Source organism: Brienomyrus brachyistius, chromosome 8, assembly GCF_023856365.1.
Source record: "Brienomyrus brachyistius isolate T26 chromosome 8, BBRACH_0.4, whole genome shotgun sequence".
In the NCBI taxonomy this organism is placed as follows: Eukaryota; Metazoa; Chordata; class Actinopteri; order Osteoglossiformes; family Mormyridae; genus Brienomyrus; species Brienomyrus brachyistius.
The window spans coordinates 3,734,653-3,760,247 of record NC_064540.1 but is presented as its reverse complement, the minus strand read 5'-3'; the positions used below and the strand labels follow the sequence as shown (position 1 = coordinate 3,760,247).

The following is a 25,595-nucleotide window of genomic DNA, read 5'->3' as shown; positions in this document are numbered from 1 at the left end:
ATATTGTCTGGGTCTTTTCCAGTCAAAGTCTTAAAAGCGCCTACCCTCTTTCTAGTTCTTCAAAGGTAAGTCGACTGGGTCTCTTCCGCGCACTTCAGAACCAGAACCGCAGGAAGCAGGCCCAAACACCACTGCGACAAATGCCCAGTGTTTGGTGTTAGATAACATGACGGGCTTGTGTAACTGTGTAATGAATTATTCAGCGTACTGATGTTGGCGGAACAAGAATCGGCTGCAGGAAGGAAGGATGGGCGTAGCGGAATGGGCTGGGCTCTGCCCGCCGTTCTCCAAAGCTGGGGTTTTCATCTGGAAGTGGGTGCTGAGATCAGGAATGCCAGCTGGACGGGCAGTGGGAGGCAGCCTGTCATTGGCGGCGTCATTTTTAATGGCCTTTTCTAAATAATGCTCTTCGAAAGGCAAGACCTTAAATAATTATCTATTTAAAAATCTGGCTGAGACAAAGTATTTGTCCTCTTCCAAAATACACCAGTCCTGATTAATGACTGCAGAGATTAACATCTGCTCACCAAGGATGCTCATCTTGAATTTCTTTTATCAAGAAAAATACTGTCCCTTTAAAGAGATCAGTACCTGGGTGGCATTTTAATGTTCTGATGTTTATACGAAAATGTATCAAGTTTGAATGCATTTTGGAGATCAACGTTTGGCACCGATGCCTTAAAAATAAAAACACACTGAATTTGAGCATAGATGTTTTTCCAAGTGCTGAGATCTAAAGAGTGAATACAAAATTCACGCAAATCAGTGAAGGAAAAAAAGCAAAAGAGGTGAGGCTCACCTGGGAGAATTCAGCAGGATTATTGTCATTGGTATTGAGTTTATAGCACTTAAAGTCACTTAACATTGAATGTCCCCAAAGAAATAAGCTGGTGTAAACATTACTATTAGAATATATATTATGTTATATCCAAATTATATTATTTACCATTTCTGAAACCACTATGTATTTCTTATCAACAAAAACATTAAAATATGTTTGCTGTTTATCTGATTTTTAAATGCAGTTCATTCAGCCACTCCAAGCTACTTAACCGTAGTGTGAGACTTCATGGATACGAAACCCTTCATGATCCTTAAAAGAAAAATCTAAAACTAACTGAAATTAAATTAAGGTCTCTGTGTTTTGGCTTTTGTAGTGTGACTGTGTTTGTGAATTCAGGCCTTGCATGGTCTGTCTGCACAGCATTGAGTTCTATCTGTCTTGGATACACTGTATACTCCAGGCCACGGATGGCATTCCGAGTCCATCCCCACCCCTGGCATGTCCAAAGATCCGAGCATAAATCCACCTTCACCCTTCATGTGACCCTCGAGCAGCCGTAGTCGCCCAGGCCGCTTATGTCATCGCGTCTGAATCGTTCCTCACCCAGTGAACCTCTTTAATTAACCACCGCATGTGACCTCTGACCTCTGGCACTGGCCAGTTTTGCACATCTTAGGCTTTCGGGTTTTTCTTGGTTTCCAGACCCAGCTCACCTCCGTTCCTTTCTATAAGGTGTTAACAGTGTGTTAAGTTTTACTCACTTTGAAAGCATGGATCGGAGAAATGCATTTCACTGCCACGGTGTAACACTGAACACTGAAACAGAAAACTGTGTTTTTTCCATCACCGGCAGTTTAAATCCATTTGAGCAGTTATGACGAATAAAGCACCAACAACAAGCTTTTGGGCACATTACGGCGAATCACTAATGATGAACTACATGCAACATTGCCTTTCTGTAAATGAGCATCCATTAGGGGGACGAATGCGAAATGCCTGGGGGGGCGGCACGGGCCCCCCAAGGACATTGTTCCATGTCCCCCGCAAGAGGACGACCGTTTTTAAACAGTAGCTGCACTGCCGGCTGCAGCCTGACGCTTATAATCAGCGTGATTACAGTGATCATCCCCCCCTGCCATCGTGACAGAGCCAGACGTGGGGGGTGCGGGTGGGGGGGGGTAGAGGCATCTCCACCCGGTGCCGTTCCGCCTGTCACGGCTCCATCAGATCAACAGCGGGTTACTGCCCCGCCACCGCCACTTTAAATAGAGGAGGGAGTCATCCTGCCCCCCCCTCCCCCACACTGGGTGGACACACACATCTTTCTAAGCGGCTCCCCATTGTCTGGGAGCAAACCATTACATCATCGCGGGGGAGCCACCAAGCCAGCGACAGAAATCTGACGAGACCCGCTTTCGAATGACGGCACCCCCCAGAACGCCCCTTTCACAAACCCACACGCGCATCGTCGCTCCCCATACTGTCGGCGGGCTGAGAGGCGAGAGGCGTGCGTTTCATAGTGAACTGCTTTGAAGTTTAAACCTGAAGTGCGGATCTGCTGAAACGTGATTCATTCATCCCCACGTTTTAATCGGATAGAGCTACAGGGCAGATTCTGCCTTAGTGGTGAAAATGAGTAAATAAGTATGAAGAGAAAAGAGCCTTTTTACGGTGCGGGTCATTTCACATAATCTACTGGTTAATCTGTTAATAATAATATGATATTTTATTATCCATATATGCTAATACAATTGCAGGTACATAGAAACTCTCCCTGAGACACATGAAGAGGAAACCACAGTGCATGCGCAGTTTCTTTTGGATGAATATGAGACATGCCTGATGATTGGGAAAAGCACGCTTTGTGTGGGATCCCACCATTAAGCAGGTACTGGCCGTAGCTGCGGCTTTAACTCCACGCCGTGTGTGAGCTAAGTAACCCAAGCCCGCTTCTCCCAGAGCACTCCCTTGGCCATAATGGAGGCCAGGCCATTAGTAGCAATGATGTCTGGACCCCAGAGTCGCTATGACTCAGTCAGCCATAGGGTCGGCACTTAAGGAGCCGGGGGGGGCTTAGTGCCGATCCCGTACTGCTGAGCGTTTTGAAGATTTTCAATTATTCATTTGCTATTTGGGTGAGTAACTGGGACAATAATAAGATCTGTACTGTAATAAAAAAATGCACAGAGCAATGATGCCTCTCAGCATCTTGTCCGAGGGGCGTCCGGGAAGGTGAAGGTGGGTGAGGAATTTGGACATTTTCATTTTATATAGAATGGGGGGGGGGTATCAGTATGGATGGTACAGGTGCATCGCAGGGTGACGTGGACTCAACAGTAGTCTTGGGCACACAATGTGTGTGTTACATCCCTGTGTTACACCGGAGAGAAGTTCTGGAGGCAGAACGATGGTGGAAAACACATGGTGGTGAAGACAGGGCTGTTGATGGTCATGAGCAGGTGTGACGCCTTCTGCACACCTGACATTAGAGCATGTGCCCCATTCTTGGAAGCCCGAGCATAGAAAGTCATGCTTTCCAGCACTTCCAGAGGAATGGGAGTAGACATCCATATTCCTGACAATGGCCGATTTAGATCTATCTATCTATCTATCTATCTATCTATCTATCTATCTATCTATCTATCTATCTATCTATCTATCTATCTATCTATCTATCTATCTATCTATCTATCTATCTATCTATCTATCTATCTATCTATCTATCTATCTATCACTGATAAAGGCCAATCTAGATCTATCTATCTATCTATCTATCACTGATAAAGGCCAATCTATACCTATCTATCTATCTATCATCTATCTATCTATCACTGATAAAGGCCAATCTAGATCTATCTATCTATCTATCTATCTATCTATCTATCTATCTATCTATCTATCTAATCAACCATATACCTGAAGTAGGGGCATAGGATGAAGGGGACTCGGTTATAAAACACGCTGAAGCTTTGATACACAGGACTGAAAGGGGAATGGTGTGTGAACGAAGCAGCAGGTAGACAGGTTTGGCTGCGGCGGGGGATGTGCGATGCGCCTGATCCAGGTTTTTCTTCCCAAGCCCCATGAGTACAATGACACCCGCAGGCCGGAGCAGCCGTTGGCTCATTCATATTTATGTCAACATTTCTGTGGCTTTTGAGGATGTCTCTCCATCGCCGTGTTCAGATCAATACATGTAAATGCGCATCCATGAATCAATGCTCAAGCTTACTAATTAGTGATGATGCATAACTACAGCCGGACACGTATACATGTAATCAAGACGAGATGACTGAGAATTATGCTATTATGGTTCATTTGCGAGAGAAGTTGTTGTTTTAATGTGGAAATCAGAGGCAGGTTCTCAATGAATGCCAAAGAAGTCTGGAACCACGTGTGGCTCCCCGGCTGTGTTCAGCCTTGGTGCTGACGGTAGGTTCTCCACGGCTCTCACAGAGCCGCTGTCACCCGCTACGCAGAGCCCCCACAGAATATGAGCCGCGCCGCTGCAGGAAGCAGCGAAGTCATTTATCCGCTGTCATTTACTCCTCATTAGGGAGAACGTGGTGCCAAGGAGAGGTGGATTTTTGTGGATCAATCTGAGATGGATTGAGGTGTCCCGGGATGTGCGATCCCTGCTTTGGGCCGCTGTTCTGTCCATCCACCTGCTACCCTTGAAAGCTCCATCTCCATGCTTTCAGATGAATCCAGATTGATGTGGGCGTAAGATTTAGAGGAAACTCACCACTGCATGGACTAATGACACTATCAGCCACAACCTGAGTGAGTCACGTGGCTTTTTCAGCAAATACGCCACCAGTCTGGTTAATGTGACACATATTGATTATGGAGATGCAGAATCAACCTCCTGACCCACTATTGGCATGGCACCTTTGGTCAGTGTCACATACATCTTACTTGGTTATACATAGCTGGTCTCCCCACTTTCCCTACTAGATGTGGTGGTGTGTGACCCTTAAGCAAGACCATTACTCTCCATCTCTCCAGACCCTGCTCTCTGATCCTCACATGTATATTTCTTTGGACAAAGGCATTTGCTAAAAAAGTAATCATAAATCAATGGAAAATATCTGTATAAGTGAGGCTGTAGTTGCGCAAGCATGGCTCTAGAATCCCTAATTAATCTGTCAACGGGGACTGAAACGCCATCGTTAGAATCCAGATTTTGCTGGACCCATGGTCTGAACATCTCCCTCCAGATACTTGCGAGACCTTCTGGGTTTGTTTTATCGCTTTGCGCGCATCGTGTATGTTGCTCTCTTGGCGGATTGTTCAAAGTATTTACGCAGCAGCGGATCTTTCATGCGAAAAGCTTATTTAATTCACCCTCCAGCTTTTAACCGAATTAAAAAATGATTACACCGCCTCGTTTTGACGCGGCAAAATGAATTAATGCGCAAAGGCGCCGATTTCGATGCCATGCTGTGCGGCTTCTCAGCAATCGATACGACATTTAATGTAACCTATAATAACAAACACGAAGGACAAGATGATAAATAGACAGATGGATAGATTGGCTATTTTTTTGGTCTGATCTGAGAACATCATATGTACGTACTCTCCAGATCATAAGTAATGTTTTCTGTGACTGCCGGCTTCATGCATGCCTCGGATCAAAGTCTTCCAGGAGCAGCCTGACTGTTCTACTGAGAACCCGTGATCTCTTTGATACACGTGGAGACACATGCAAGAAACCTGCAATTACCTCAGCCGTCAGAGAGCAAACAGCTACTCTCCAAACTCAGTGTTTCTAATCCTATGTTACTATTTCAAGTATAGAAGGATATAACTATAGAAAAAAAGAATTGATAAACTCATGAAACGGCCTAAAGAAAGACACGATTCAAGTGGTTCCATCGCCGATCCTGGGAGGGTAGCTTGAGCAGCTGGGTGTGCGGCCCATAATAATAATAATAAGTTGTTTTTGCGAAGGGCTGCCACCCGTAGTGGCACCCAGGGAGCTGGGGGTTAAGGGCCTTGCTCAAGGACCCGCAGGCTGAGGTTGGGTTTGAACCGGTGACCTTCTGATTACAGGCACACAGGCTTAGCCCACGGAGCCACATCCTGCCCCCTGAAAGGTGGATATGAGCTTTAGAATCAGAATCGCCATTGCAACACTACCAAGGCCAGTGGAAATTTCTGCTGCCGCAGCTTGCTACCATTGAATATACCATGATAATAGACAAGTAGCAATTAGGGCGTAAGGCAGGCAGAGTATTAGGACAAGCAGTGGAGGATCCTGGGAAGTGGAAGATGGGCAATTGCCGAGGGCACTAACTTAGCACTCTGTGGGTGGAAAGTTGACAACTTTTACCATTGCCAACCCCCCCCAGTACAAAGTGAAATTAGTTGGTGAAGTGGGCGGTGAGGTACTGGTGGTGAAGCTTGCTTTGGGCGTCACATGGGCTACGACCGGTACTGAATTCAGCACACAGGGTACACGACGGGGAGGAGTAAATGCAAGGCATGTGATAAGTATGGCAGCTTGTGCATTTAATGCGACGGCCCTGTGTGTATTTCTGTTCTATGTGTCCCACGCAGCCGTGAAGGGGACAGGATAAGACCCACTTTGCCCTGAGTGCACACCGACGTCAACGAGCCTCTTTCATGCGTCTCCCCGCGTCGGACGCCCACGCCAGAATGAACTGTGAGCAGGACTTTGGGGAGGGGGGCATGAATGTGACGCTCACCCTGAGGCTTCTCATGCACGGCAAGGTAAGGCCACAGGGTGGGAGTGGGGGGCGTTGGAGGTGCGATAATTCATACGGAGTGACCTACCTTATCATTAGCCAATAGCATTTTTTGGCTTCGTGAGTGACAGGGGAGGACGCCAATCAGCCCAGTGTCCCTATCCCTCCCAGCCCCCCCCCCCAGTACACTCTCCTGGCATAGTAGTGTGGAGAAGGGTAACATGTAGGGATTGGACTCTCTCACTAAGGTCGGCCAACACATCAGGAACCGTATCAGCACGTAGCTCATGGCCGACCGGATGACCTTCCTGCGCCTCATTCATAAAGACAGGATTCACATTGCGCCCAAGGGCCACTGGGAGCGTCTGCTGGAATGGGGGGGGGGATCAATATCATGACATTTACTCTCTTTGCTTTGCAGGAGGTGGGAAGCATCATAGGCAAGGTGAGTGGCTTTCAATCTCCACGGCGACATCATCACATCTGTACGGAGACAACGGTGAATTTCACTCTGCCATTTGGTTTTTTGGCCCAAAGCTATTCCATCGTCCCGATTAAATGTTACCGTGAGATTTCACAGCCTGAAATGGAGGCGCGCCGCATGGCAGTGGCCAATATGTAACGTAGGCAGCTGCCTAGAGCACCATTTACTGTAGGGGCGCCGATTTAGGAGGATGATTTCATTTTGGCAGGTCACGGAAGGGGCTATGGACATGGTGCTAGAATCTGAGTGCATTTTTGGGGGGGGGGGGGGGGGAACAGGTGAGCTGAATGGGAGTGCTGGTCACATGATGACCCCCGCACTGGAATGTCCAATCCCAAAAGTTATATAATGAAGTTAGAAATAGCTGTCTGATAACAGGCAGCGAGATTCCCGATAAGGAATCCGAACTAGCATCCCGGAATCTTCACGGCTGGAGAAATCCCAGCACCAATATAGCCGGGGGGGGGGGGCTCAGCAAACCGTGACCCCCCGGCTAACGGCTGGGCTTCACTCGAACCCCCCCTAGACACCAGACCCCCCTCTGTCCAGGGCCGCCCCTCCGATGTACCTCTGGGCCGCATTTCCTGCGGAGGTGCAGTGCTGCATGTCCAGTGCCTGGGAGGCTTCATATGGCTGGATTGGCACTAAATTAATGCTGCCGTCCTGGCAGGAATATTACCTTTATTTTCCCGTGTCGATAGAGGGAGTAAAGCTTTCGCAGTGGAGTGCTTCTGGAAATCAGTACCCAGCGAGTGCGGAGTCAGCGGATCATAGCAGCGCACATTGCCACGGTTACTGTAATTCACTAAGTGCTCTGTTGATTGCAGAGTCATTAATTGTTTAATGGATATTAGCTGGTGGTAGATATTGGCCGGGGAGGGGGGCGAAACTAAACCCCCCCTTCACTATGGCCCACATGCAGAATAATGCAACATTAGCTCAGTATGTATTGGGAATTATTTAAGTAACACATTAAATTAATGTGAAATAATAAATGCACCTCACTGGGATTGGCTCCACGTACCCGTCGCCTTCGCCGTGCATCGTCAGTCCACGTGAGCGTGTATCTCCTGCATGCCACCCCCCATACCACCCCCCCTGGGGCTGGGGGTCATGTTTCACAGCCTCCCTGGCAGAGTCCCCCCCCCGTCTGGCAGAGTCCCCCCCCCGTAGATTTGGTGGGGTGGATACGCTACTTGGAGAAACTGTCCTGTGCTCAGCTGGCCAGCAGATCAGAGCAGAGCATAGCGAGCGGCGCACTTGGCAGGATACGCTGCTCATCCCGTCCTCGTTGGTTTCCGGAGGGGCACATTTGCACAAAGGCCGTGTTCCATGCATAATATTAATATTCATCCAGCATATACTGCAGGCTGCGAAGACCACTTGCATTAATATAGCTTTCTGAATGGACGTATGTTTGAAGCTCACGCAAATGTAACATCTGTTTTTTTTTTTTCTTATTTACTTCCCCAGAAAGGAGAAACTGTGAAAAGAATACGAGAGGAGGCAAGTTTGTTCTCTATATTTCCTATTCTATTCACTCCTCACACTTGTATAATAAACAAAGAACAAAGCACAATGTCACTAGTTAGAGGGCGTAACTCAAGAAATAATTTATGGCATTAACCTTATTTTAGGTCCACAAAGGTTTGGATCAGATCTTGTTTTTCCACACGGTTCGGGGGAAGTGTAAATATTGTCGGAGGCACAGATGTTCCCGTTAACATTCCGAACACGCATCTTGAAGGATTCAGCCGTTCACACCCTCCTCATCTGAGATTTAATATCGGGGGAGGGGGGGGGACTATGTGCATGAGGGACTGTGTAGCCATTAATTTGTCACCATGCCATCGTCGTGGCAGGATTTAGGAGGAACCTCTTGGACGACCAAAGTGGAATGAAGCTAAACATGGCAACAACAGAAAATGCAGCTACAAAAGCATAATAACCCACTCACAATGTGCAGTTCCTGTTTTACTTTAATATAATTAGAGGCTATGGAGAAACCTGGTAGGGATTCAAAGTGAAGATCTGCAACAAGAGTGAGGCCAGGCCTCCCCAATGCTGCCTATGCATGGGTTGTGTTTAAATGTAGAGATTAGTGAAACCTTATCGGGGGGGAGGGTGTGTATATGACGGCCTTGTTGCATTGCTGTAAGTGAGATCCTTGGCGTTACAGCCAAAGATTTTCCTACCGGCTCCACGGGTCGCTGGAGATGCCTTGGAGAGCAATAAGGCTCACATGTGAAAAGGCCGAGGGTGATATTATTGTCAGGATGAATTCCAGGCCTCTTGTGGTTTCAGTTCCTCTCTGCCAGCCCGTCGCCCATGTGTAGATGCACCTATCACAGAAATAACACCTGACTCTGTTGGAAGATCCCTCAACACAGCTCTTTGGCTAAAACCTGGCCACACGGAGCCGGCAGGCTTGGGGTTTGCTAGATGATAAATGGTTCCGTGTAGTACCTGCCTGCCCGTTCGGTCTTGCTCAGCAGTGTCTCACAATGGTATTCATGGCTCTCTCCTCCCTCACAGAGCAGCGCACGGATAAACATCTCTGAAGGCTCCTGTCCCGAGCGCATCATCACCATAACGGGCCCGACGGAGTGCGTCTTCAGAGCCTTCACCTTGATCACATTAAAACTGGAGGAGGTAATGGATGGCCCCGCCCCCAAGCCCCGCCCATCACATATACACAAACTTACGCATCATCTTCTGAACCATCACCTTGATCACATTAATACTGGAGGAGGTAACAGATGGCCCCGCCCCCAAGCCCCGCCCACAACATATACACAATACTCAAATGTACAGCAGTGAGTAAATCATGTGTGGTTCATGCAACTCTTTGCTAACGGTCAGATGAAAACCATAGATACTACTCTACACAGCAGTTATTGATGTGCGGTATGTTGATAAATGCTCCAGATTAAGGAATAAATCATAGTTATTCCACAAGAAGCATCTGATCAATGTAAAGCAAATTAAGTAATTCGTAGGGTTGTGTTTTACAAGCAAACAGTTAAGCATGAAACATCTGTCATCGTTCTTTGGCTCAAAGCCCCCTGCACCCACCTCACCCCCCCCGCCACTTCCTCCTAACCCTGCTCCTTTCTCAACTCATAAGGGCAGAGTTGTCATAGTAACACAGGGGTCAGCATTCCGCTCCACTTGCCCCAAGTGTATGCATCTATTTAACCACCAAAATCAATGAGAGACTTTGTTGAGGGGCTGTCTGGCTACATTTAAATAATTGCCCTTTCTGACAGAATCGGGGAGCTGCTGGTTCCAGAACAAAATGTTGTGGCAGATATCTGATCTGTGTTTTATGGTTGCCGCTTAATTATTTTGTGCTTTAATAAGAGGAAGACAGAATGAGCTGTGTCAGTCCTATCAATGAGCTCTGAAACCATTGTGCTCGATAATCCTGAAGGATTCCTGCGTAATAGACTTAATAGTCTGTCATTGCAAAAATATAAACAAACCCTTTTTAGAAGATGAAAAATAACAGCATTTACATTCCTAGCCAATTAATTATTGATTTTTTCATCTCTCCATTGAGTAAATAGAGAGTTTAAAAGGGAATATCTGTGTCTGCGAGTACGAAAGCGCACTGAAATATTTCTGCTGATTTGCTCAGAGCATTACTGAAGTGAGAGGATTATGCTGTTCACAGCTATTAAGATGTAATGCATATTTTTAAATTAAATCCAGTAGGTGATGCGTAAGGCTCTCAGATCCTGACGAGGAGAGATGTGCCACTTCTCAAAGGAGTGGGAAAAGTCGAAAAGCGCAAATCCATTTTGAAGAAAATTCGTTGAAAAAAAGCACAGAAAAACAACCCAACAAGGGACTGAGACAGGATACTTAAAGGGACAGAACGGTATGAAAGGTGGCAGACAGAGGAACGATTTGAGGGGTCTGGTCCCAATTGTTCTGTCTTCTATAGCAAGAATTGCAAGCCAAGAAATAAAATATCTACCTGTACATAAGGGTAATAAAATGTCGATACAAGAGGATAAATGTGTCAGTTTAACAATCCACTGTAAACCGGTCTTTAATCCAGTAAGGTATTGCCACTAAACTGCTCCAGGAATACATACACAGTACTGTGCAAAAGTTTTAGGCAACCACAGAAAATGTTTAAAGCTCAGAAGACAAATACAATTCAACTGCACAACATGTGCAAATTAGCAGTAACACAATAAAAAAATAACAAGATCTTTCTTCTGTTCTCGAAAAACTTACTGATATCTCATTGGATGGGTAGATGAACACTGATTCAGTTCCCAAACCTCTCCTCAGGGGCACCCCAGCCGTCCCATGTGTTTGTTAAATTTCACCACTAGCTAATTTAATTTATTTAACAAGTTAAATAAGGAAATGAAGTATCGATTAGCCAAAAAAGGTGTGCTAGTGTTTGATTAAAAAAGTACATGAATGTATTGGTTGGTTGCAGCAAACACTGAGGTGACTTCAGGAGAGGTTTTGAAAAGGCTAAGATAATACTCTTTGACAGACATGACATGAAGATCATTTAAACATCATTATGTTTGACTGTCTAAGACTTTTGCAAAGTACTGTATAAACAAGTTTGCCCAGCTAATATAATTGGTCAAAATATAAGTTATGCCAGTACAAATTCATTTGCTCATTATGTCTTATTGGCTTGAGGGGATGACTGCTCTGCTCTGCTACACAGAGCCAGGTCTCTGCGTATGGGCAGTGGGTTTGCACATGCGATTTACATTTCAAACGCTGCAGGACTTTCACTAATTGATTGCGCCAGTCACCGCACACGGCTGAACCTAATATTTATTACCAGATTTAATTAAAGAAGAAGCTCGTCCTGAATCTGCAGCCTCGGCCACAACTGCAGGAATTAAGCCGAGGCTCTAGCCCTCTGCTGAAGAGCAAATTTAATTTTAAAGGGATATGAGCTGCTTTGGACTGGTCTGGAAGGGTGTGTCTGGTGATGATGAACATCAAATTCGGCTTCCACGAATCACCCAAGGTCCTGATAGTAGTCGTGCGTGATGGGAGTACATATTACCCATAATGCCGATGGAAGAGGAAAATGGCTACCTGGTGTAGAAGATTTCAGGCTAGTGTTCAATCGTATTGGGTCATTATTAATATAAAAAAGTACAGCTAATCAGCCTTTGTAATGATGTTCTCTGGCTAGACGTGGCTAATGGGTTTTTTGTTGCTTGCTCTCATTCACTGTCGATCCCTTTGGGTTCTTCAGGACCTCACAGCTCTGGTCGCCAATGGCACCGTCACGAGCAAACCGCCCGTCACCCTCCGTCTCGTCATTCCGGCCAGCCAGTGCGGCTCCCTGATTGGCAAAGGTGGCTCCAAAATCAAGGAGATCAGAGAGGTGAGTTGTAGCACATGGAGGTCATGAAACACACCACGCATCAAATTCTACAGAGATCCTGCTGTTGTATCCTTTGGCCCGCCAGCTAAGGGTACAATATGTCTCACTTAAATTTTCACTCGTAAGAACTGAACAAACTTAAAAGAACAAGTGTGATGATCTCTCATCAAAACGTGCTATAATATGTCATCATCTTGAATATTGGATGAAAAACGCAGCAACCTAAATACATATGCATTTAACTGATTGACTTTCAGCTAACTAGGAGAGTAATTTATCTGAAGTGAGTTTCCATCATTTCTTGTCACAGAGCACAGGGGCACAAGTACAAGTAGCAGGAGATTTATTACCCAACTCTACCGAGCGAGGGGTGACGATATCTGGGACCCAGGAAGCCATCATTCAATGCATCAAGCTCATATGCACCGTCATCCTTGAGGTACCATACAAACTACGCATGCATACAAAAACACAACCACCCCAGAAAGTGACAGCGAACCATCCCAAGGCTCTGATTGCAGGACAACTTAACAGAATGCAGAAAATATACAAACTAAACCCATTTTCCTTAATGTTGTTGTAGGTACATGTGCCGTCATATTTAACCGTAACTACAAAATGATTTTTTTTTGTCTTATATAAACTGGTGGCGCCAGTTCGAAGATCCCCAATAATCAATGCTTGACAAATTGAAATGCAGAAAATGGAAGAAGAGAGTCCATCTGTATTCTTTATTTATTCATTTTCACTTCCCCAATTAAGCTACCTACACCCGCCCCCTGAAAGTCATCTAGCCAGGAAGCGGCAAGGTCGGAAAATAGCTAGTCTAACGCACATCCTTGCCAGCTAATGGACACCTGATCCGGCCGGGGGAGGGGGGTCATGTAATCTACCCCAGGAAGACTTTATCCGATTGTCGGAATGGTACTATTCTCCGTTGGCGCCCAGGTGCCCGGGAAATTAGGGAGACACAGCCGACGATGTAAAGACGATTGGAACTTTGAGGCTACCTGAGGGCTTTTTATTTGACAAAGTGGGCTTAACTGAGCTGAGACGCCCCTGCTGGATACTTTACAGTTTTTCTTGGTCGCTTTGGTACGTTTCTCAGATCAGAAATAAAATTCTCATAACTACTTGTACACCCTCCACATTATAGAGTCACTTATGCGCATCATAAATGCACAGTCTCAGTCTTTTGGTCAAATTGCAAATGCTTAGGTACAGGCATGCAAATGATTATATATAATCATCTGCTGATTCCTACATTTTCAATTGTTTATGCCATGTTGGTCAAAATGTATTATACTGGTACTTTGTAGAATAGTCTTACCCCCTCCCACCCAATTCATTGTATAAGTCATTCCATGAAAAATGGTTGAACTAGCTGTCATAATCAGTTAAACATATTCACTGTACATTTCTATTACAGTTTTTTTTTTATAAATGTGTCCTGAACTGATGAATTTCTCTCAGCTGAATCTTGACTGTCACCAACAGAGGGGAATGTTTGAAGCATTAGGTCAAAGAGAGATCGACCAGGTCTCTAAAACAGCTCAGAGGTGCATCTCATGAACCTTCAGTTGGCAGCGTATACTGACAGTGTTACAATTTGGCAGTGGAAGAACAACAAGGAAATGAATAGGGTCAACAGCCAGTGAGAATAAGAGGAGTGAGGCTGCTTGGTGGAAGGGTAGGGAGGCGAAACAGGGTTAGAAGAGGCCAAGAGCAGAGGCGCGTTCCTGATGAAATAAGGGCCATAATATGGACCATATTCTCAGTCATGGCCTTACGATGGCTGAGGCTGGTCAAAGGGTGCAGCCGAATGTTGGGAGAACAACCATGTCCTCAGTCATTAAAACGTTTCATAGAGACAACAGGCATGTAATCCAACAACATGCCCTATACTATAATATTGTATATGTACTGCAATGCATATATTACAGTATTCCACTGCATTTTATAGTATATACTGTAGTACATTTCCTTTATACCGTTACATACTGGACATATACTGGAGGACATATGTATGCATATTTTCAGTGTGTATTTATGTATATATGTGTGTGATTTGAGAAATGTACCACAGCCACTGAGAAAAGCAGTAATATGGAAAGAAAGCTGTCATTAAAATCATTAGTTGCTTTACTCCCCGAATGATCCATATCGTGCATTAAATGGACGGTAAAGCTATTATATTATATCACATTACAGCTATGCAGCGTCTATCGTGTAACATTATTAGCGTCCCGACATACCGACACATGTACACTAGGTACGTTACACAGAAGTGTGATTGGGGCTTTTATGTGAGTCAGAGGACAACAGCACATTGTACGTTAGTCACAGTGACTGAAATATACCCTGATTATTTCTGTTTATACTCTGCACATAATGCCTGATGACAGGGTCACATGTCACTCAAATGTTGGTCAGCTGCAGTTACTTCCTGTTTCGGGCAACATTCTTCTTAATAGGTCCCACCATGTTATCGTGTCCTTGCCCCCCCCCTCCTCCCCCCAAACCCTAGTCTCCCCCGAAAGGTGCCACTATTCCATACCGACCCAGTCCCACCCCAGGAGCCATTCTGCTGTCTGGAAATCAGGTGAGACCATTGAAGTTAAAAGTCCTTTGCATTTAGCTGCTTTAGTTCGAAAGCGACTTGCTTTTTTCACCTGTTAATAAAGCGTGGCAGAGTCAGATGATAAGGCTATCACCATCACCCTCCCAGAAGAATCTACCTGCACACTGGGATCTGATGGGTTTGATGTGCATTAAATTCACCTAGATGGATAAAGAGTGTTACAGTCCATCATGTGTGCATGATGGTAAGATTGAATCGCCCCCACCCCTTGTGAATATCTCTCAATTTTCTCTCAGCTTCTCAACTTCAGGAAGGGGGGATCGACAGGAGCGAGAACCCTGGCCGAATTTTAACAAGATTTGTCTTCGTTTTATAACCAATGCTTTAATGTTCTTTTGAACTTGTCAGCTGTTTTTCTAAGTTTACGATTGAATGATAGAAATGAGATTCTCCTTTCTAGCCTCCTTTAAGCTCCAAACTGATGACGGACTGATGCAGCGGCACTAACAAGGTGTAAACAGTGAAAATAAAGCCCTGATTTGTTCTCTTTCTGTCTCCCATCTCAAGGTTTTCGAAGCCTCTGAGTTTGGGTCACACCCTCTTTTCTCAGTGGCTCAGGGAGGCTTGGATCTGCAACAAGTGAGTATATTTGGAGATGTGGAGTAATTTTAAAGGCACAGACCTCCCTATTCCATTTAACACTGTCTCCCTCTGCCGTGGTCTATGTCCGAGGGAGGGCGGATGTGGATGCTTTTGTGTTCTTTAGTCTTGTTTTTAGTTTCGCTGCAGACAACACCTTCCGCCAGAGAGAAAGCTGTGTTGCCATTATAGGATGAACAAAGAACAAGGTTATAATTTGACGTTAAAAACCGGGCCGTGGCCAGGCTGTTGGTAGTTTTCTTTTGTAATGCCATGCTGCAGAATGCATCTCTGGTAGACGTGGAAGTGAATTATTTCTGGAAAGAAGGAGTACAAGCTCTCAACAACCTCTGGTAACTGGGCTGGGCTATTGGGTGGAACTGACTCCACCCGCGCCTCCCCCCCCAGGCCCTGCTCCCCGAGTCTTACAGCCCCACATCACATCTGGCAATGCAGGACCACCGGGAACGGTTCTAGGTGGCCTGAGAATGGACATCCGATGCCTGGCAGGGGCCTAGGGACCGCCATCATCATCACATGGGCCGCTGCTAATGGCGGCCCGTCCCGGGAGCGAAAGGGGGGGCTGGGGTGTGGGGATATTACGGCACGCTAAGTGGTTCTGCGAGGCGATTAATGCTTTTATGCATTATTTACGAGCGTGTGGAGGACGTGCGGGAGAAGGAAAGAGCGGAAGAGGAGATAGCAAATAAGTGAGGCGATTTGGATGGAAGTAACGCCCCTAATCGCAACCTACACACATACTGCCTCCTGCTGGGCCGAGAGGGACGCGGCGGCACGCTAAGGCTGCTAACGTGCTAAGGGCTAGTGCCCCACGTCAGGAGAGATTACAAGATGAAGCTCTTGTCGTCCTTGAAAACCAAGCTAGCTTAAGTAAATGTAGCGCATTTTAGCTTGTGCGTCATGTGACCATACATCGATGCATTTTAAGCATATCTACCCATTGCTGTGCCTAAAACATGGTCAGTTAGAGCCTATCTGTCTCTCTGAAAGGTCGCCTCTACAACTAATGACATAATGAAATAAACTGGATATTATTCCTTTTGTAATTCAGTAGATGAGTTTCAGAGGTATTTACTGACATTATCATTGAAGTCATATCGGAGGTAGTGGCCGTGTTTACAGGTTCTGCTTTCCTTCCGTTTCCAGGCCTATGCTCTACAAAACCAATACGGCATTCCACATTCAGAGGTGAGTAGCCCGGATATTTCAAAATAAAAGACTGGGCTGTATGACGAGGCGTAGGCCTCCTTTCCATATGCAAACTGCTGCTTTCCTTTTCCTGCTAGCTGGTCAAGCTTCACCAGTTGTCGGTGCAGCAAGGTTTGGCTCCCATGGCCCAGCCAGCTACCCCTGTCCTTCCTGGTATGTGTCCGCCTGGCCCAGGGCCTTGGGGGGGCGGGGGGGGGGGGGGGGGGTAGCTTAATTCCGGGGCCACTGGTGAGCTGGAGAAAAGAGATCTGACACACACACACACACATTCAGATTGTGCTGATATGTTTATGGGGACTCCCTGCTTCATGCAGTGACCAATTCCTTGCCCAAATTCAGAAAATAGACAGCGGTTAATACAAAAACTGATGGTATTTTCACTTTTATAAATTACTTGAATGTCCGATACATATATGAAGTGTGGTTTTACCAGTACTTCCTCTGAATTTCTCTTTTCAGGTTTAGATATATTCGTGGGGATGTTTCGGCATGCACACACACCCAAAAGACAGGTCCACACCCGTACATCAGTGCTTCCTGAGCTTCAGAATAAAATTTCCATTTTATTTTCAAAGCCTGGTAAACACCCTGGAAAATGCACCCGGCTAAGAAACTGGGTTTGTTTTGGATGCCCCCCCTAAAACAATATGAAAAAATCTAGTTAAAATCAGTGGCCGCCCTCCATGCGACAGAAACGTGTGCGATGCTTATCCTGCACGCCAGGCCGCTTCCTAGACAAGGCGACTCCCATGAAAAGGCAACTTAACTAAAGATCCTACTAGTGCCCCGTAAGCACAATACCAGAGACTCACACCTGTTCTTACAGAGGCATGTGTTGCGGGTAGATTAGCCCAACAAATCGGGGCCAGTCTTCCAGCCTGCACCACGGCTTTCAAAGTTGACGTAGGGTCTTGACAGGAAGCAAAGATGGGCCATCTGCAGTCTATGAGTCATATATTCCCTTAGTAATTTCCTTTTTGCAGCGTCTGCGGACGTCTCATTAGAAATATGTATGTGGAAATTAGCGATAGCTGAGTGCTAAGTGCAAGGGGAAAAAGACAGATGGATGAATCGGTACGTAAAGAGTTAGATGATGACCCCATGTTGAAGAGTTTAAGCGTTTCTGGCGTCAATATATGCGTCGCACTTTAAATGCTTTTAAGGGTTTTAAGGATTAACGTGGAATAGAAATACAAGACGACTACGACAGCTAAATCAGGAATACTGTACTGGAGATATGGCGGGGGATTAGATTATGTTGCAGCTAGAAGCTTGTCAGTCGTGACTGCTCTCCCACCCCACTGAGCGAGGCGCAGTGGCGCCCCCCCACTGCGCTTTGTGGGTCCAGAGCAGTAGACATGGGCCCGTTGGCGTCACGGCCGGCGTCATTAGGAAGGGAGGTGTTGATGTCCGGGTGGAGTTCAGTTCACAGAGGGCAGCGCTGATGCCAGAGGGGGCAAATGCCTGGCCGTAAAAGTACAACAACAACAAAAATCATTGCTGACTATTAATTTTTTTTCCCAAAACACTGACAACTCTACACACTTATTGCTTTTATCATAATGTTCTACTTTTTTTCTTCAGGAATAGAGTCCAATTCCCAGACCACGTCCCAGGAACTCCTCATTCCGAACGATGTAAGCGATCTCCTCGTCCATTTTAACGCCTTTGATAAGCAAACGTGCCGAGTCACAGACTCTTTGGCAACGCAGTGGGCTGTCACACTGTAACAGGTGAAGCAGGTGAAACAGCCGCTAATATCTTTAAGGCCTCCAGTAACAGGTTGATGGCGAGACTCACAATTCAGCCAAGGGCAGCAGGGATTTCTGCACAAGGTCCCTCTCGCACCCTCTCTCTCGCTCTGTCATGTTCTGCAGTCTCACAGGGGCCTCTGAGAGTCTCCATTAAACCCCCGCATGATGTCTGACATACTTAGTACTACTCTGCTGTCAAAACAGAGCAGTAAATAAACAGGCGGAGTGCCTTTCAGCGTGCCTCTCTACACAGCGCAGCCCGCAGACACTCAGGACAGCTTTGCATGTCTCACATGGTTTCTGTATGGGGCTGCCCAAGTCGCACTGCCTCTGAAACCACTGACGCTTTTGGAGAACACATCAATCTGCTGGCTTTTGGCCACACCACTAGAATCTGCCCGTTTTTTTAAGTCAATAGTTGGACTATTTTTATCCCATCAGTCCTTCTGCCCTGTGAGAGACAGAACCAGCCTGGCATATACATATGAAAATATCATTGCATGTTATATAAACTTAATATATAATCAATGTATATTATAATGAAGTATATTCCATCAAGAAAGACCATTTTAACTGATATGTAACTGGCTTTCATCTAAAAAAAAAAAGATTCCATAAATACAATGGTAAATAAATGAATGAATGAATGAAACGAAGAGGTTGCTGAGAGAGGAATCTGTATTTGCTGATCATGATCCTCAAAAGCGATCATATTAGGGTGACCCCACCTAATCCATGTCGGGGGGGGGGGGGGGGGGGGGGGGGGACACACTATGAGCTACTACAAGCTACTTTAAAACTGAAAGGCTCTTGTGCTTGGCTAATTAGTGCAATTCTTATAATGCTTTGACCGGTTGGCTTCCTTGATTGCAGGACTCGTCCAGCTGTTTCCCATGAACATTCGCATATAAACATGCAGGATTATAACTCATAGTCTCCCCACTGACATGGATCAGGCGCCCACCCTAAACTACATGTGATTCTGTTATTTCTATAAGCAGAAAAGTCATATGGTTGACTTGCATGTAGGAAAATGATTTAAATATAAATATTTCATTTGCAAATACTGAGGTCAAAATATGATTATGCAGAGCAAATGACTACTTTTTCGACAATGTTACTTCCACTCCATGGAGTCACTTGTGGGCCCACAAAGTTGAGCATTAGATGGAGTCTCAGAACCAAGGAATGTAAATAGTACAATGTCACCTTCTCCGTATCACAGTCACCCCTGAGGGGCAGGACAGGATCGAGGTAAACAGAGTGCTGCGGAGCTATTGTTCCGCTAGGTGAGAAGATCAGCCCGGCTGCAAACAAAGATTCAGCAAATGTTTCCCTGGGTGAAGCCTGGTCCGCAGAAGACAGCGATGTTTGCAGCCTGCAAAATCACTGCTGCTACAGAGGATGCCAAAAATAGAGCAGCAGAGCACAGCTCTCTATCAAGGAGTGAAATGAATGATAAGGAGACATGTGAAGTAGAAGATTTAAATTCCTTGTGTGATTATTGTTATTAGGAAATTAAACAAAACCACCAATAAGCTAAATGCTACTGTGAAATTAGGAACATCGGAACAAAACGCGGTGGGGGGGGGGGTAATCATTCTAGGAATGGATGGGGAGGGAACAGGGTGGGCGGGGGGGGGGTTAGCCAGATTGATCCTCCTCCTCTATTTGACGGTCAGGTCTGGCGTCTTTTCTCGCCCCTAAATAATCGGCGGTGCCATTAATAGCTGCGCAGAATGGGCAGCGTGACGAATCAGGCGCTGAGCAGGCGGCTGACTTGTGGGGAAAGGAATGCCCCAATGGCAGAACATGGGGGGGGGCAAAGAATGGGGGGGGCAGATAGGGGGCCAGGGGAACAAAAGGGGATATGTCCATCACCCGAGTGTCGACCTGCCGGCACCAGGTCCGCGTTGGTGCCGATACCGTGGTGCAGGGGCCTCCTGCATGCTTTGGCGACCGCAGCGGCTTTCCGTCTATGGGCTGGCAAGAACGAGGCGTAACCTGCACGAAACACCGATAAAACTAAGGTTTAAATACATTATATGATTTTGTCTTTTTTTTAACGCTACTGTACAACATTAAGACTAATCTGAATGATCAAGGAAGCTGAATTAAGGGTTTTAATTTATTTTTCGAATAACAATAGTTGGGGAAAATAAATAAATACATTACATAAAAACATTAGAGAAGTCTACAGTAAAATCAGAAAAGACAAAGTTTGTGTGATGTTTTTGTGTATCGCCTTTTATTTCTGTGGTCCTCCATTAACTGGCCGAAATAAGCAATTCCCAGAACCTTGCTCAGGAAGCGATGCTTTTCCAAAGTTACCCAGCTCTGACAATCAATAACCACTTAGCCAAAAGGAGTGACGAGAAGGAAATGCACGGTCGTTTGTCTCATTTTACAGAACCTGATAGAAGCAAAACCGGCCAGGGAATTGGCCGGAGGGTATTAGCTAACCTCTGTAGACCGGCTGAACCTTGATAGCTTCATCGAGACAGACATTAGGACGATAACACATGCAGAGTGTGTATCCATATAACGCAGGCTTTGGGCACATGCACAGAAAATATATACTGATATAATTACAGCAGGATTTACCATCATGCTAATCATGCTAAGAGAATGCTAGTCATCAACAAAGAGTACCAACCCTACTGCGAAGCTTCCTTTTCAGGCTATGTTTATGTACAGTAAATAACCCTGTATTACTGAGTTACGCCTGAACTGCCTCTTCTTCCCTCTGACTGTCTTTGCTTGCCTTTTGCAGCTCATCGGTTCAATCATCGGCCGACAGGGCACCAAGATCAACGAAATCCGGCAGGTGTCAGGCGCTCAGATCAAGATCGGCAGCCAGCTGGACAGCACTAGTGACCGGCACGTCACCATCACCGGTACCCCGATCAGCATCAACCTCGCCCAGTACCTCATCACCTCCTGGTAAGCTCCAGACCCCAGAGTAACGCAATGCGGCATCCTCATGGCTAGCCCCGGAGAGGGGGCAAAGCCTGTTTTTCCCATCTGCGAGGTCATCATGCCATCAGGACTCAGAAGTGGACAACATGATTGGCAATTCTGTACAGAGACTCACATAGATGCTTAGGTTGTTGTTTGGTGGTTTGTTTGTTTGTGTTCATACACAACATTACACCCCCCCTGAAATCCTAGTTAAGCTAGTTCAACTACACAAACATTAAAACACTGATTATAGATTTAAGAGACACTATCTTGTTATATACAATAGATCCTATTTTAGGTTTTGGGTTTAGAATGCATCATACAAAAAATGAAATACTTGAAATGTTTTATGAAAAATGAAATGTATGAAATATGAGTACTGTGGAATCTGTGCCTCACCTTAAATGATGTATTTTTGTACAATTTTAATAGTAACCTTTGATCAGAAATGTACCAATTTCCAAATATTTATGTCTCTTTCGGTTAAATGCAAAAAAACTATCTTCTTTAACAATACTAATGAGCATATACCCACAACTGAAATTGTGAGAATCAGCAATATGACAATTTTTTTCAATTTTCCCAAACATAATCACGTGGCCAGTTTGTTACAGTTAAATGTACAGGGCATTTTTCTCTAATGATTTTTATTTCAGGAACCCGCTAAGTGCTTCCAAAATGTTCTCATGCCAAAGAAAATATTTGTGTCTAAAAAAGTAACAATATTTACATAAAATAATGTGCTGTCCTAACTTCATCATTTGGGTGCTGGTAGATCCCAGAATTCTTTTCATATTATTAGTATTCAGTTATTAGTATTATTATTATATTAAACCGATGACGTAGTTTCATTCTTAACTACTGCAAGAACCACTTTATGACATTAGTCATATTTATGTGACATAGAGGTGAACACAGTATTAATTAAACTATTGTGTATTACTAGCATTAGCAGGCACTTCTATAAAAAGACCATTATTCAAATAGCAGTTGATGTCAGAATAGCGTTACTGAAATGAGATTCTCCTGAAACACAACGCAATATATCCACCGGCAGATCGAGCAGCACTCTGTCAGTGGGTTTCGGTGTGGAGAGTCGGAGTTTTCTTCTGGAAATGCTCCATCCGAACCGTCGACTGCTGAAGGCTCCCGCAGCTCTACCTGCTGCTCGGAAATTAGCTACAGGGGAACTCAATCAGCGTACGGCCGTTAACGATATATGAAAACGTGTCGTTTAAATTACTCTCTCTAGCTGTACAGAGTTTGGAAATGATGCACTTAGACCTATTTATTTTTTTGAAGGTTCAGGAAATAAAACAATCTAAATTAATTAAAAATAATTTTGTTTCCTCTCCCTAAACCCCCCACCCGAGCCATCTCCCTGAATTAAACAACACCTCCCCCATGAGTACCAAGGCCCACCCTCAAATAATCTGTTGCAACCTCCAGCAAAACACACCTCTCTTATGATTTTTTTGGTTCGTTCCGTTATTTTATTATTTAAGTTTGATTTCTTTCTTTAACATGTCTTTTATTTAACCTTCTAACCCTTCTCCATCCGGACCCCTTTCCTATCCCTCTCCCTCCACCTCCTCCTCCTCCTCCTCCTCCCTCCTCTCCCTTCCCCCTGTGCAGTTTAGAGACCGCCAAATCCACCGCCCAGTCCTCTTCCATGTCGACCCCTGTTGACCTCAACATGAGCTTCACCCAGCCCACCTCCCCTGCCTCATCCTCAGCCGCAGCCTTGGCAGCGATGGGGGGCCTGCCCCATGCTCCTGTGCTGGGTGCTCCCTATGCCCTCCCCCTCTCCAGCCTCCTGGGAATGAAATCCGTCCCCTTCCTAGCACTCTCCGCCCCCGCCACCACGGCCGCGGCGGCCCCAGCCCACGGGACCCTGGCCTCCTACACCGCAAAAATCTCCTCCGCCAACGGGATCAAGAAACCTGAGAGGCAAAAGTTTGCACCCTACTGATGTTCCCATCTTTTCCCCAAATTCCCAACATCTGTCCTAAGACAAATATGGGATGGGCCCCTATGTTCTTCTCCTCCCCCACCTGATGTAGCTATATAGTAAGACTGTATTCCTTTTTCCTTTTTGTTTTGTAGCTTTTTTCATTAACCACATAAAAATGAGAGGGCATTGGCCAATATAGATCATGTAATTCGCCAAGCCTCTTAAGCCATAGGCTGTCTCTCTTGTCTGTTCTCTACTTTTATTTATTAACAGTTATTCCCTGAGAGTTTATAAATTAAACACTGGTTACTGATGCTAGACCCTAAACGTATCAGCTTTTATACAATGTTGTCTGTGTATGCTCCTCTATACAGTTTCCTGAAGGTTTTTTTTTTAATATATAAATGATGTATAAAAAAAAGCAAGTTTTTAAAAAAAGACAACCGAAACCTCTCTTTGTGGTATGTTTTTACGTAGTTTTGTCACATTTATTTGAAAACTGTAATTTATTATATTTATTGTGATTATTTCTTTTATTAATACTATTTTTTTTTTATTGACACCAGGTAAAATACACATAATATTACCTTGTCCTTCCCGCCCTGGATTATGATGAAAGAACTAAAGATTTTCTTTGCCTCTAATTACAGATTCAGTGCTTCCTAACAGTACATTTTATTATTATTTTTTTTAATAGAAAAAGTGTGTGACCACCTCTGCAATGTAATTAGAATTAAAAGCCCTGAAAAAGAAATTAAAGTCAGGTTCTTCTTTCATTTCTAATGTAAGTAGCTAGGAAATAGCAGAAGCTGAATAATCTGTGTGGCGTCTGAGGGAAACCGCTAGACGTACGATAAAGGCGATGCATGGTTACTGGCCCTACACCCTGAAAATAACGCTGCATGTTGACTTGTTGCACCCACCCACACACCCGCACACACGCAGTGGGGTCACATAAGTGGGAGATTTTAATGACAAGCTATGCGAACGACAGGATAATGAATTTCGGGGGTGCTGGCTCTCGTGATGTAGAAAGAGAAACTGGTAATGCAAGCAAAACCACAGGTACAACCCTTCAGTAATGCACACCATGCATTATGATCTGCTGGGAGATGTTGTTTCCTACGATCGGACCCTCTTCTGTCTAACCTCACAGATTTTCGTTTCGAGCTGGTGAGCGTCTGCAGCGTTACGGAACTGTAAATTTGTCCCTGAGCACTGACTCACTGACTTTTCCCTGCTGAGCTCGCCCTGCCGTTTCACAAGATGCCTCCTCTTTTTAACTCGAGCGAATTTTGCATGCGTACAACTTCATTTAACGTCTATGCAAACCACGCGCCCCTGCGGTTCCACGGTAATTCTGCCTTATGCAACATCGGTAGCTAAAGGGGGCTACCCGATAAGGGCTGTTCAGACAAGTACGAAAAGGTGAGTCGCAGGTGTGATTCAAAACCTTCTGCTCTGTGAACCAAAAGATCAACAGCTAGTCATGTGCTTCATGTACCCTTCACATACGCCATTGTTATATGTAATGACAGATATGCTTGTCTCTCAATATCTGCATTTGACTTTTATGCTCTTTTGTTGCAGCGAACGGCCAAAAGAATTCATTTCTCTAAAATAAGTTTTTATACGAAAAAATGCCATTTTGTGTCCACGTGACTTTTGTCGTGTCTATCTTCTTGTTTCCCGTTCTCCATTTTGCCATAAATAAAAAATAAATATTATGCAGATCGAGGCCCCCAAATGTGTCGTATTTGTCGGCGACGTGAAACTTCAGGCGTATGTCAGAAAAAGGCCCAGCCGCTTTTGTAGACATTCGACAGCATTTTCGCACCAGTAGCTAAACCCAAAATGGCTTCTTTATTGAACTACCTGAAGATGCCATATCAGCAAGTAATTAAAGCCCAAGTCAAGGGTCTTGCTACCCAGTCATCACATAGATGAGCACTGGGGTGTGAGAGCTGAGGCGTGTCAGGTGCGGAACGTGTCCATCTACTGGCTGTACCGGCCGATCCCACAGCGGCGGTCCTGAGAGCTGGCCCAATGCTCCTCCTCTGGCCTCTTCCCAGTACCTGAGAGACAAAGACGGAGGCTTCCGGATGAAAGCGGCCTAT

The 25,595-nt window shown here is 45.2% G+C and overlaps 1 protein-coding gene across 5 annotated transcripts in view; it reads left to right on the top strand.

The window, feature by feature from the left end:
• Positions 1 to 25,211, top strand: part of pcbp4 (poly(rC) binding protein 4) — a 45,312-nt gene extending 20,101 nt beyond the window's left edge. For 2 of the 5 annotated variants that reach the window (XM_049023687.1, XM_049023688.1), the window contains exons 2-14: positions 6,347 to 6,520; positions 6,917 to 6,940; positions 8,453 to 8,485; positions 9,515 to 9,631; positions 12,228 to 12,359; positions 12,670 to 12,798; positions 14,887 to 14,961; positions 15,508 to 15,579; positions 16,747 to 16,788; positions 16,887 to 16,962; positions 18,394 to 18,446; positions 21,337 to 21,506; positions 23,160 to 25,211. In XM_049023687.1, coding sequence (XP_048879644.1) covers positions 6,413 to 6,520; positions 6,917 to 6,940; positions 8,453 to 8,485; positions 9,515 to 9,631; positions 12,228 to 12,359; positions 12,670 to 12,798; positions 14,887 to 14,961; positions 15,508 to 15,579; positions 16,747 to 16,788; positions 16,887 to 16,962; positions 18,394 to 18,446; positions 21,337 to 21,506; positions 23,160 to 23,496 — 1,368 coding nt within the window. In that variant the 5' untranslated portion in view covers positions 6,347 to 6,412 and the 3' untranslated portion in view covers positions 23,497 to 25,211. Of the gene's footprint in view, positions 1 to 4,422; positions 4,568 to 6,346; positions 6,521 to 6,916; positions 6,941 to 8,452; positions 8,486 to 9,514; positions 9,632 to 12,227; positions 12,360 to 12,669; positions 12,799 to 14,886; positions 14,962 to 15,507; positions 15,580 to 16,746; positions 16,789 to 16,886; positions 16,963 to 18,393; positions 18,447 to 21,336; positions 21,507 to 22,897 lie in introns of those variants that run through there. The other 3 variants (XM_049023691.1, XM_049023689.1, XM_049023690.1) reach the window with 3 other exon arrangements.
• The last annotated feature ends 384 nt before the right edge of the window (positions 25,212 to 25,595 follow it).